Source organism: Myxine glutinosa, chromosome 7 (assembly GCF_964187855.1).
Source record: "Myxine glutinosa chromosome 7, kmMyxGlut1.1, whole genome shotgun sequence".
NCBI lineage: Eukaryota > Metazoa > Chordata > Myxini > Myxiniformes > Myxinidae > Myxine > Myxine glutinosa.
The window spans coordinates 112,594,034-112,607,462 of NC_136267.1; the positions used below are offsets into that span (position 1 = coordinate 112,594,034).

Genomic DNA, 13,429 nt, shown 5'->3' on the forward strand with positions numbered 1-13,429 from the left:
TGAAGGGGTTTCCGCGCCCCCGCACGATCAGGGGGCTGCAGGAGTTCCTGGGCATGGTGAACTTTTACCATCGGTTCCTGCCCGTATCGCCCAGCTCCTGCGCCCCCTGCACGAAGCTCTCCGAGGTAAGCCGGTCAAAGGTGACGTTACCTGGACCGAGCAGATGGACGCGGCGTTCACGGGCGCGAAGCTCGCCATGGCTAACGCCACCATGCTCGCGCACCCGGCGCCCGATGCACCGATCGCCCTCACCGACGCCTCGGACTACGCGGTGGGCGCAGTGCACGAGCAATGGGTGCGTGGAGCTTGGCAACCGCTGGCGTTCTTTAGCCAGCAGCTTCGCCCGCTCGAACACCGTTACAGTACCTTCGACCGCGAGTTGCTCGGGCTTCACTTGGCGGTCAGGCACTTCTGCCATCTGCTCGAGGGCCGTGCGTTCACGGCCTTCGTCGACCACAAGCTGCTGGTCTTCGCGATGGGCAAGGTCACCGAGCCATGGTCGGCCCGGCAGCAGCGTCACCTCTCGGCCGTGTCCGAGTACACAACGGACATCCGGCACGTCGCGGGGAAGGACAACCCGGTGGCGGATTGCCTTTCCCGGGCCGTCGCCCACGCAGTCCACCTCGGCATTGACTATGCCCGGATGGCAGCGGACCAGGCCGCTGACCCCGACGTCCAGGCCTTGCGGACCGCCGTCACGGGCCTCCGCGTCACCGAGGTGCCGTTCGACGGCGCGGGCGCGGCCCTCTTGTGCGACGTCTCCCTCGGGCGGCCTCGCCCCATCGTGCCCGCGGGCTGGCAGCGCCAGGTGTTTGACGCCATCCACGGCCTGTCCCACCCGGGCACGAGGGCCTCCCAGAGGTTGATCGCCGACAAATTCGTCTGGCATGGCCTCCGGAAGGCCGTCCGTGGCTGGGCCAGGGCGTGCCTCGCGTGCCAGCGCGCCAAAGTGCACCGGCACACCCAGGCCCCATTGGCCCCGTTTACGGTGCCGGAACGCCGGTTTGACCACGTCCACGTGGACCTGGTGGGACCTCTGCCCCCCTCACGGGGTTTCACCCACGTCCTCACCATGGTGGACCGCACCACCCGGTGGCCGGAGGCCGTGCCCTTGGCGTCGACGACGGCGGCGGACTTCGCGCAGGCGTTCATCGCCACCTGGGTCGCCCGGTTCGGTGCCCCCTTAGACATCTCGTCCGACCGCGGCCCCCAGTTCACCTCGGAGCTCTGGGGGTCGGTCGCGCGGGGGCTCGGGGTCCGGCTGCACCGAACCACGGCCTACCACCCCCAGGCTAACGGCCTGTGCGAGCGATTCCACCGCTCATTGAAGGCCGCGCTCCGGGCCACCCTCCGCGATGGCGGCTGGGTCGACAGGCTCCCCTGGGTCCTGCTGGGCCTCCGGACGGCGCCCAAGGATGACCTGCGCGCATCCGCGGCGGAGTTGGTCTTCGGGCAACCGCTCCGGTTGCCGGGCGAATTCCTACCCGACTCCACGGCACCATGGTCCGCGGCACAGCAGCGGTCCGCTCTGCAGGAGACCGCCCAGAGGTTCGCCCCGGTGCCAACGGCACGCCACGGGCACCCACCGACGCACGTCGCCCCGGAGCTTCGCACGGCGGAGTACGTCTTCGTCCGCCACGATGCCCACCGGACACCACTGCGGCCCCCGTACGACGGGCCTTTCCGCGTGCTGGAGACCGGGGTGAAGCACTTAACCCTGGACATCGGCGGTACTCCTGACCACGTTTCTGTGGACCGCCTCAAGCCGGCCCACCTCGACGTGGACCATCCACCGCCAGTGGCCCGACCCCCGTCGGGGTCGGATGAAAACTGAGGATTTTAGAAGTTTGAAAACAGTCGTTGACCTTTGGCCGAGTTTGACCTTTGGCCTATGTTGACCTCAAAAATAGTTGGTTGTTGAATTCAGTTAGCTGATGTGAAAATCCTATTTACATTTCAAGTCAATCAAATGAAAACTGAGGATTTTAGCAATTTGTAAAGGTTGTTCAACCTTTTGGCCCATGTTGACCTTTTGGCCTAGGTTGATCTCAAAAACAGTCGATGGTTGAATTCAGTTAGCTGATATGTAAATCCTATTCAAATTTCAGGTCAATTGGATGAATATTGAGGATTTTAGAAATTTGAAGAAAAGTGGTTGACCTCTGGCCTATGTTGACCTTTTGACCTAAAAAATAAATACGATTCTGTTGGACCACAACCTCTACCATTTGGTGAAGTTTCATGAAGATCGGTTTAAAATTGTGACCTGTAGGCAAGTATAAGTGAGCACACACACACACACACACACACACACACACACACACACACACACACACACACACACACACACACACACACACACACACACACACACACACACACACACACACACACACACACACACACACACACACACACACACACACACACACGAGTGATCTACATAATTGTCCAAAAAATGTTTTTTTGCCAACTAACAAACGGACCCAAATGCGATACCCTCTCCTCTGGTGAGGGTAATAATCTGTGCAAATCACCCTGATTATGCAGCAATCTGTCTAATGTAGCCACCTTTAATTAGCAGAAGAGGTGACCAAAACAACAGGATTTACCTTGTGGCTGGACATGTATTATACCTTTAGTCTAGTAGGAAGACTAGGTCCCCCTGCACCCCCCGGAGATATACTTCTAATCAGTGTTTCTAGATTGGAAAAAATGTGTAGAAAATGACTAGCTATGGCCCCAAGCTGAAATAATGTCCCACATACCATTTTTATGCAAATTACTGATGCCATTATCAAAAAAACGATTTTTGACATATCTCAGCCAATATTGCAGATAATTGAAAAATGAAGGTGTCTAGACCCATGTTTTGAAGGGCATAGATCATGATAGAACTATTCATAACATGATTATATGTGTCTATGGTATACTAGTATGCATATTAATGCTGTAATTACAAAATAATCAGTTTTACAAATGATAAGGATACGTTAATACTGCAGATAACTTAACATGGTACATAAGGGGTCTAAACCCAGGTATTTTCAAGGTTAAATGTCAACAAGATGCTCCTGAGTCTTGCATAGGGGCGGGACATTGGCAGTAACATTGGTACCACTCAACTTTTCTTCCCACCATTGACTTTGTATTGCGAGAGATTTTCACTTGCTTATTTAAAGGTTTCTCACCCAGCCCACGTAAAATCTACCAACTCCTGCTGTTAACTCCCAAACATATTTTTTTATGTTATCCAATCACAGTGCAGAAATGACAGACTAGAGATCCAAATTAGTGCTGCTATAGCTGCCATTTTACATTTCCATCCATGTAACATGCGCGCTCGCGCGCTCGTATCAATTGGTAATGTCGCGCGCTCGTATCAATTGGTAACGTTGATGTTATTGAATACCTCAGTTGAAAGTTCAGTCTTCCATTCCATCTGTGTGTTGTTCTTGGTATTCATCCTCCAATCTAGCCAGGTAAGATGCTAACTATAATGTTACTCACACTCTTGACTTCAGTTTCTGCATGAAATCATAAACAGGCAGAATAACAGCTGAGCCAGCTAGCACCATGTTAGCTAACGTTAAAGCTAGCCTCATCTATGTACAGTATGTTCCTAATGTCGGTGTAACTTAAACTTTTGTTAATGCCAAACATGAGACATATCTGTTGACTTCTGTATATGAATTGAACCAGAAAGAGGCACGACAGCTGAGCTAGCTACAGTAACTTAGCACAATGTTTCATTGGCCTAGATAGCTAACGTTAGTGTGGAAGAATTTAGATGTTTTAGCTATTAGCACTTTTGATGCCACTAAACATGGTTTAGTCAGCTAAAAAGTACCCTAGTGTAGAACATGACTCAGAACCTCTGTTACCTCACTGAAAACTCAGAGCCTCCTTTCACAGGCACTTTTAACATCATTCGTGATTTCTTATTTGTCATTTAACAGTGATGGTAGACATCGACAGCAAGCATGCCCAAAAGAAAACGGAGTGTAGAACCTGCAGCCCAAAGCTCTCCTCCTACATGCATCCTTCATGTACCATCCATGTCTGATCATGGGGATTTCACGCCCCTCCGTAAAATTAAAGGATCTGCTTCAGAAAAACTGCAACTGCTTCAAAAGATCCGGGATAGACGTCTCAACCAACCGCATGACTCCCCATGTCGTATGCAATCAGTATGTGATCAGATCCCGGCAACTCTTCCTGATGACCTAGAAAGAGTAGGATATCACAGCAAGTGTTATAAGCACTTTGTCCACCACTTTCATCGTCTGGGAGATGATACAGAACCAGGGCCATCAACCTCATCATGGACTCTCCTCGTAAACCAGGAGGTTCTGCTGAACCCATCTTCCCGCCAGAGTGTATATTTTGTGAGAAAGTTGAGACCAAAGATGCTCATCGCAATACTGAGAGGCCTACAACCTTCCCATCCTTTAAAAACAAAGAAAATGCATGGGAGCAAATCGAAACACGGGCTGAGAAAATGGGTCTCTATCGACTCCATCGAAAGGTGAAAAACAAAGACCTCTTTGCATGTGAGGCCAAACACCATCCGTCATGTTTTAAAGCTTTCCGCACAGCATTCTACAACTATGAGCGTGCGATTCACAGAGCCGAAGCACCAAAGGAGCAGGCTTGCATGTCAGCCGCCCATGAAAAGGCATTCAACTCAGTACTGGAACACATTCAAACCCAGGTCATCCAGCAGAATAAAGTTCTACAGCTTTCTTCCTTGCGCTTGCTCTATGTCGAGGAACTGAAACTGAATGGATATGAGAACTCAAATTATCGGTCAGAGAAACTACTGAAACGCCTACAGAATGACCCAATCAAGGAGCATATCCACTTCACGAAGGTTGATCATGACAAATGTGATGTCATTTCTTTCTGGCTTGTGCACAGCTCAAACATAACAGTTTCCAATGCTCTCGCACGAGCATTCACACTCGGAAGCACAAACAAGAACCAAAATGTTGCCCTCCAACTTCGCCAGGGTATTCTACAGGCTTTCAGAGAGTGTAAAGACCAACCATGGCCACCAACAGCTGAAGACATGGAGCTCAATCCTGAAGACATCCTACCTCCAGACCTTGTCCGCTTTCTCAGCGTGCTAATGACTGGCAAGGAGGGCATCGAGACAGAAAAGGTGAAGCGTCTGGTCTTCTCCATTGGACAAGATCTGTGCCGTGCAGTGTCAGATGGAAAATGGAAGTTACCAAAGCACATTCTCCTCTGTGTGACTGTAAGGCACCTGTTCCGAAGCAAACAGCTCACCACAATACTACACAGGCTTGGACACTCTGAGAGCTACGATTTCGCCTTGGAGTTGGAAACTGCTCTCGCCAAGGTCCTGGATGAAGTCTCAACTTATCGTACACCACAAATTGTGACAGGAGAGGGCAACCTTGTATTCCACTGTGAGTGGGACAACTTGAATAAAACCACTACCAGTGTGCACGGCAGCAACATTGTAAACAGTGCTGGAGGAATCATGGTGCAGGAGGTCAAGCCCGGGTTCGAGAGCAGCAAGGACCGAATGCTACCTACCATCAATAGGTCACAACAGCGTAGCCTGAAGGTCGACACACCAAAAACTCTCCCACCCTTGCACTTTACTCGCGTTGGCCCGAAGTTCCCTGAAGGCTCATCATTCACACCGCCAGCAGAGAATGACACAGTCTATGCCACTACGATGCAAGAGTACTACATCTGGCTGCTACCATCGGATACAAGAACGCTGTAGTCAGAACACCGGACACAGACATCCTCCTGATCCTGCTCCACCATGCCCACAACATCAAGCTGACGGTGTACCTGGATACAGGGTCAGGGAAGCATCGCCAACTTGTCAACGTCTCTGAGCTGGCAGAATCCCTGGGAGAGGACTACTGTGCCACTCTCCTGGGGTACTATGTGTTCAGCGGAGAAGACTGCACCAGTGCCTTCAAAGGGAAGGGAAAAGTCGGGCCCTTGAAAAAGCTGGAGAAGAATCCCAGGTTTCACAGGGCATTCGGTGAACTGGGTGACAACTGGGATGCCAACCCTGAGGTGGAGAGGCAGTTAGAAAAATTCACCTGTGTGATGTACGGCCAGAGTCGCGAGTCATCAGTGGACATTGTCCGTGCCAAGCTGCTACGAAAAATGGTGGGAGAGGACAAGACCCTCACATCCAAGTCCAAGGTTGATCTGGCTCGCCTTCCTCCATGCCAGTCTGCCCTGAAGCCGCACATCCAGCGTGTGAACCACCGCGTAGCATTGTACAAAAGAGCCGATCAACCTATCATCGAAAAGCCAAAACCTTATGAGGAGCAAGGATGGATAAGGACTGATGAAGGACTGTTGAAACCAATGTGGTCCAGTGGTCCCATCCTACCAACCTCACTAGTGGATCTTCTGAACACAGGAGAGCACGAAGAGGAGGAGGAAGAGGAAGGAGAAGAAGAGTTTGACTCTGACGATTTCGATGAAAATGATGATGACTGACTCAGTGTAGAATCACTAATGCTAATGATGTTTATCTAAAACAAGCAAGAGAAGAGTGGTCACATTGAGTGCTAGGACTATTTTGACAGTTGTAATATTTAGAAAAATAAAACTTTGTGTTAACGTCTGTGTAGACGGACCTTAATATGAGTCTATTATTTCGTAAAACTGTGATTATTTTGTAAATAAAGCACTAATTAGCATACTAGTATACCATAGACACATGTAATCATGTTATGAATAGTTCTATCATGATCTATGCCCTTCAAAACATGGGTCTAGACACCTTCATTTTTCAATTATCTGCAATATTGGCTGAGATATGTCAAAAATCGTTTTTTTGATAATGGCAGCAGTAATTTGCATAAAAATGGTATGTGGGACATTTTTTCAGCTTGGGGCCATAGCTAGTCATTTTCTACACATTTCTTCCAATCTAGAAACACTGATTAGAAGTATATCTCCGGGGGGTGCAGGGGGACCTAGTCTTCCTACTAGACTACTTTATTAGCTTATGGGACACCTGTTTTAAATGACCAGAAACAAGTTAATTATAATTCGATAATGCTTAACGGACCTGTTATGTATCTCTTTTGCTCGATAGTAAAGATGAGTGCATGACGCACCCGTTAATTACAAAGAGATAAAGAAGATTACTGAATTTAATGCAAAGCAAGACCTTGCAGTGAATTTAAATTTAAAATTTAAAAATAAACCACAAGAAGCGTCGATAAGAAGGAAGTAAGTATTACTAACACTTGTGTTGGAAAACTTTGAAGCATAATACTGCAGAGAGCAGGCACAACACAAAATTCAATTAGAGCAATCTTCTCACTGCTGTGGCTCTCGCGGTAACGCTGCAGGACTTGCAAACTCCTCTGGTGCACGGGATGCATGAGGAAGCTGAAGCCTTTGGTTGCTACTTGGGTCTGTGTAGGTCCGGCGTTGCGTTTCATGGGCTCTGCTGCAGAAACAAATGAGTAACACATGTCTGCAGAAGAACAATAAACTGTGAACAACTTGTTTGCATTGGCAACATAGGAATCTTGAACATCAAGCTACCAAACACGGAAATCAATCATGTGCTTACAGCGGAACAGTACTTGACTTCGTCTCCTCATATTGTATTTAAATACAGTGCATTCAGAAAGTATTCAGACCCCTTCACTTTTTTCACATTTTGTTATGTTGCAGCCTTATACTGAAATTGTTTAAATTCACTTTTCCTCATCAATCCACACTCAATACCCCATAATGACAAAGAGAAAACAGGATTTTAGAACGTTTTGCAAATTTATTAAAAAGAAAAACTGAAATATCACATTTACATAAGTATTCAGACCCTTTGCTATGACACTTGAAATTTAGCTCAGGTGCCTCCCATTTCTCTTCATCATCTTTGAGATGTTTCTCCACCTTGATTGGAGTCCACCTGTGGTAAATTCAATTGATTGGACATGATTGGGAAAGGCACACACCTGTCTATATAAGGTCTCACAGCTGACAATGCATGTCAGAGCAAAAACCAAGCCATGAGGTCGAAGGAACTGCCTGCAGAGCTCAGAGACAGGATTGTGTCGAGGCACAGATCTGGGGAAGCCTACAAAAAAAAATTCTGCTGCATTGAAGGTTCCCAATAGCACAGTGGCCTCCATAATTCTTAAATGGAAGAAGTTTGGAACAACCAGGACTCTTCCTAGAGTTGGCCGCCCGGCCAAACTGAGCAATCGGGGGAGAAGGGCCTTGGTAAGAGAGGTGACCAAGAACCCGATGGTCACTGGCTGAGCTCCAGAGATCCCGTGTGGAGATGGGAGAAACTCCGAGAAGGACACCCATCACTGCAACACTCCACCGATCTGGGCTTTATGGCAGAGTGGCCAGACGGAAGCCAAACAGTTCAAGCTTGGTTTCATCAGACCACAGAATCTTGTTTCTCACAGTCTGAGAGTCCTTTAGGTGCTTTTTTGCAAACTCCAAGCGGGCGTTCATGTGTCTTTCACCGAGGAGAGGCTTCCGCAACATAACAAAATGTGAAAAAAGTGAAGGGGTCTGAATACTTTCTTTATGCACTGTACATTACGTGCAAATGAAATGTTTGGGCTACTGTGTAGGATATTCACTTCACATTGGAGTTTCATGCCAGTCAATGGGAAACTGACATCTTCCTCTTCTTATTTTTCTCCAGCGAATGCTTAATCACATTTTGTTCCACTACTTCCTGCTTTTATTGCTGTTTTTTGGTGGAATAATATCATTGACTAGCATGTACTCGGACAAATTCCACATAATGTAAAATGTGACATCAGCTTTTTGCAGAACCGTGTGGAAGTATATGGAACTGAACCATGTAATTCCAATTGATATATGTTATGAATTATATGGAACCAAACCCTGTTATTCCCATTGATGTATATTGCATCCACCTCACATTTCAACCAATCACATGGGTATTACATCTGCCTCATGCAATTGAGTGATGTTGCATTGCACAACTAGCATCTGAATATTAACCATCTAGTGCTAGCATCAGGCTAGATGCCAGAAGAAACAGAAGAAACGTAATATAAAAACAACTAAAATGATCTTATTCTGGAAGTCTTTTTTTTTTTGCAACTTTCTTTATTTACATGACATTTATGTCTGACAATCCTTACCGGCACGTCTCTCCTTCTGGTGCCTCCCAGCTGCTCGGAATCTACTGACTGCCTGAAAAAAGGCTCGGATCGTTGCCCAGCGGAAAAGGGCCACCGGATCGATACTGATAAGGCCTCGTACAAACCAGTTACGACTGCTTCTAAGCAGGGCGATCACATCTGGACGCATGTGGTCCATGTTCTTCTCACGGAAGTCCTGCAAAAGGCAAAAAGGGTACTTTGCAGTACGTTTTACTCCAGCACATAAAATAAACAATCACGATCTACTTTGTAACATTGCAAACTGAGGTTATCATCCATATAATGGACACTTATTTAACCAGGACATCTGGTTACATGTCATTACACAAGTCTTCCTCCTGATGGGTTTGCAAGAGAAAGTGTCTGCAATACAGGTTGGTTTTCATGACCTGGGAACACCTGGAAGTTATTTCTAAGATCAAATGCAGTAAACACAGCAAGTGAAACAAAACTTTTCACTCCCACGGATATGGGTTTGTGAAGTTTATACAGAATGGTGCAATTCGGAAAAAATGGCCACTTCTTGCACAAGACTAACACAGGCAGTGACAATACTGTAAAGTACCTATTGTTTATGCGAATTGTATTGAGTGGATTTTCTTTTAAAGTTGTTTTGTGGTGTGTAACTTTTGCACATCTAACGACTAACATGTCTAACTTCGATTCACTAATTAGGAATATTTATCGACTGGACTTAACTTTCGCCAAAATTATTGACCACAAAAAGGGCGAAGGTTAGATCCACGTGAAAGACAAGCAAGTACAGTGTGTCTCAAAATAGATGGAACCCATTAACATGATAATAATTTATTACTCAGACAAGAAACTCCAAAAAAGATTACATTTCCTGGAATCTGATATGATAACAATAAAAAAACTGAAGATTTGAGGTCTCTAGCTCAAAGGTTACATTTATTAGAGCACATGTTCCAAATGACCGCCTTTGCGCCTTAGACACACTCGAAAATATTTTTTCCTCCTTTGTCTAAGGCATTTTGATTGATAATATTATTAGTTGTTATGGTCTCCTCTCTTCAAATTTGAAAAAAAAGAACAAGAACATTAATATTGGCAGAATTATTAGCAGTGACATGGGTTCCATGTATTTTGAGACACCCTGTACTTTACAGTATGTCACAAGGTAATAATTTAAATTTGCAATTATACCTTGTGGAATTTCTCATTCGAGCAAATTTCGAAAATTCATCATAGTTTGGCTGCCATTTCTTTGAAAGTTTAAAAATTAGTATTATCGTCATGTGCAGGAGGGGCTGTTGACCCAGGGTAGAAATTAATGCTGAGGTAACAAAAAAAATACATTACAAAAATGCAAAACACAACAAAAAAAAAAAAGCAAGGTCACAACCCACGACAAAATCCAATAATGGGCCGAATGGAAAAAGTGCATTGAAAACACTTAAAAGATGAACCGTGTGATTGGGAAACACATTTAATGCACTGTTAAATAATTAACTCAACACGTCTTATCTATGTCAGCCTCCCCGTGGTTACATAAGAACGAGCTGACCTGTAGCATGGTCACGGATTGCTGAAACCCAAAATGGGGTCGTTCAGAAATTACGTAATGCTATTTTTTTTAGTAATTTTCTTAGCGTAACGCAGCGTGATTGGGAAACACACATTTAATGCACTATTACATAATTAACTCAACACGTCTTATCTATGTCAGCCTCCCCGTGGTTACATAAGAACGAGCCGATTCGTCACATGGTCACGGATTGCTGAACCCCAAAATGGGGTTGTTCAGAAATTACGTAACGCTATTTTTTTTAGTAATTTGCTTAGCGTAACACTTGATTACGTAACATAATGTAAAGCTTGATTACCATGCGTTCTGATGGGCTTGATTAAACCTTACTATTATTTGACGTATGATTAGATTTTTCCGGGCCCCTCATGAATAATACTCAAACCAAACAAAGCCAATGGTTTTAGAAATTGGCGAAACGCAACCCAACAAAAACCCCAACAACACCACCACAAACAACAACAACAACACGACCACCAACAACACAAACTTTTGTAGACCTGTGATAGACATGTCGCAGATAAAAATCATACTAAAATAAGCCATTTGGTGTCTGTCTGATGATTTTTTGACTGCGATACATTCCATCGTTACTTACATCCAATCTCAACCAAACTTGACAGGATGACTAAGGGTTACACAATGAAGGTTGTAGCGCATTCATTTGCCCCCCTCCCCAAGGGGGTTTTCTCCCCCGAGATGTCAATGAGGTTTCATGTTGAGGTGTCAATCAATTTAAATTAGCTTTATCGTGGCGTTTTTCCAAAGGAGAAGATTTATCGTGGCATTTTTCCAAAGACACTTTTAATAACAAAATGAATGAAAATCGCATATTAATAATGTTGTTACAAAACAATATTAATACTAATAATGTCCGACTTCCCCAAGGCATTTTTCCTGCAGTGATAACATGCATAAATAGCTTAAAGTTATGATGGTGTTTCCGAGGGAGCAACGGCTTCTACAAGAAGTAAAAATATTGTAAACCACAAACACGTTTGATTACCTTTTTAAATGGTCGATAATGCTGTTTGACAAATAACTGAAATAAATTTGGAGAAATCTGGACATTAGTCCATGCATATCACGTCGACGATCGCTCCTGATCATAGATCTACTGCTGTCTATATAACCCCCAAGGGTAAATAACACGACTCGTCCTGCTGTTGCCATGGAGTTCACGGAAGTAAATATTACTTTCGGGAATTTAGAAGTGTGAGGTACAGACTGATCATTTCAATGACCTGATCTAACATGTTATGTCATGCATATTTTTATCCTTTCAATGACCTGATCTAACATGTCATGTCATGCATGTTGTGATCCTTTCAATGAGCTGATCTAACATGTTATGTCATGCATGTTCTGATCCTTTACATAACCTGATCTAACATGTTACAATGTCATGCATGTTCTGCTCCTTTAAATTACCTGATCTAACATGGTAATAAGGTCATGCACGGTGTTATCCTTTCAATAACCTGACCTGATATAACATGTTGTAATATCATGCATGTTCGGATCCTTTCAATGACCTGATCGAACATGTTATAATACGCATGTTCTGATCCTTTCAACGACCTGATCAAACATGTTATAAGGTCATGCATAGTATTGTCCTTTCAATAACCTGATCTAACATGTTATAATATCATGCAGGTTCTGATCCATTCAATAACCTGATATACAACAACAACACAACAGGCATTTTAAGGCCATTTTTCCTGCCAGAGTGGGGGTTAGCCTTGCGGGCCCCATGACAATCTTCTCTATTTTGCCCTATTTTCTGCATCTCCCCTTGTTAAGGGGAGATGCAGAAGTGGATAGTGGATTGGTGGACCAAACCATCTCAACCTGTTTCTCTTCACAGCATCCATCACAGGCTCTATTCCCATCATCTTTCGCAATTCATCATTTGTCTTCCTCTCTCTCTCAACGATGCTCCGCACATCCACCGAACCATTCGCATTTCCACCCTTTCCAGCCTTCGTTTCTGCTCTACATTCATTACCCATGTCTCGCTCCCATAAATTATAACACTTCTCACACATGCAGCATACACCTTTCCCTTCAACTTCAACGACACTCCCCTCCTCGTCAGCACTCCACTCAGTTCCCGAAACTTCTTCCATGCACATCTCACTCAAACAACCGTTGCAGAGTCTGACCCACCTTCTCCATTCAGCATGTCTCCTCGGTAGCAAAATGTTTTCACACCTTCCAGCTTCATGCCGTCTTCAAGATCCAACTCAACATTTCCTCCATCTGCAGTTCCCTCTGTGCACACCTAACACTTGAATGTAGCTGCCACACTGATTAATGACCCTCTCAGACCACTACATTTTTGATGAACCCACTCAGCGCACATTGTACATTGAATGGAGTTCACTCCGACACCCTTCCTGCACACAGCACATGGCCACTTCCCAGTTCTTTCCACCTCACCACATGCTTTACCACTTACCATCACCTTCGTTTTTCTGATATTCACCTTCAGACCTTTTGTCTCCATACATTCCTTCCACTTGTTCATCTTCTCCTTCAGTCCATCCATACTTTCCACAATCAACACCAGATCATCTGCACACAACAACTCCCACGGTAAACCCTCCTTTACGTTCCGAGCCAGTACCTCCATCACAGCTACAAATAGCAGTGGACTTAGTACCGACCCCTGGTGCACTCCCACCTTCACCTCAAACTC

The 13,429-nt window shown here is 45.4% G+C and overlaps 2 protein-coding genes across 2 annotated transcripts in view; both read right to left on the bottom strand.

The window, feature by feature from the left end:
- The window catches only part of LOC144893080 (unconventional myosin-IXAa-like), a 52,018-nt gene extending 43,379 nt beyond the window's left edge, over positions 1 to 8,639 (bottom strand). Inside the window, exons 1-2 of the mRNA XM_078782717.1 lie at positions 8,559 to 8,639; positions 7,274 to 7,559 (exon numbers count right to left, since the gene is read on the bottom strand). Coding sequence (XP_078638843.1) covers positions 7,274 to 7,559; positions 8,559 to 8,639 — 367 coding nt within the window. The remainder of the gene's footprint in view (positions 1 to 7,273; positions 7,560 to 8,558) is intronic.
- The window catches only part of LOC144892987 (U3 small nucleolar RNA-associated protein 15 homolog), a 32,411-nt gene that overhangs the window by 2,670 nt on the left and 16,312 nt on the right, over positions 1 to 13,429 (bottom strand). Inside the window, exons 5-6 of the mRNA XM_078782153.1 lie at positions 9,156 to 9,351; positions 7,337 to 7,465 (exon numbers count right to left, since the gene is read on the bottom strand). Coding sequence (XP_078638279.1) covers positions 9,309 to 9,351 — 43 coding nt within the window. The 3' untranslated portion in view covers positions 7,337 to 7,465; positions 9,156 to 9,308. The remainder of the gene's footprint in view (positions 1 to 7,336; positions 7,466 to 9,155; positions 9,352 to 13,429) is intronic.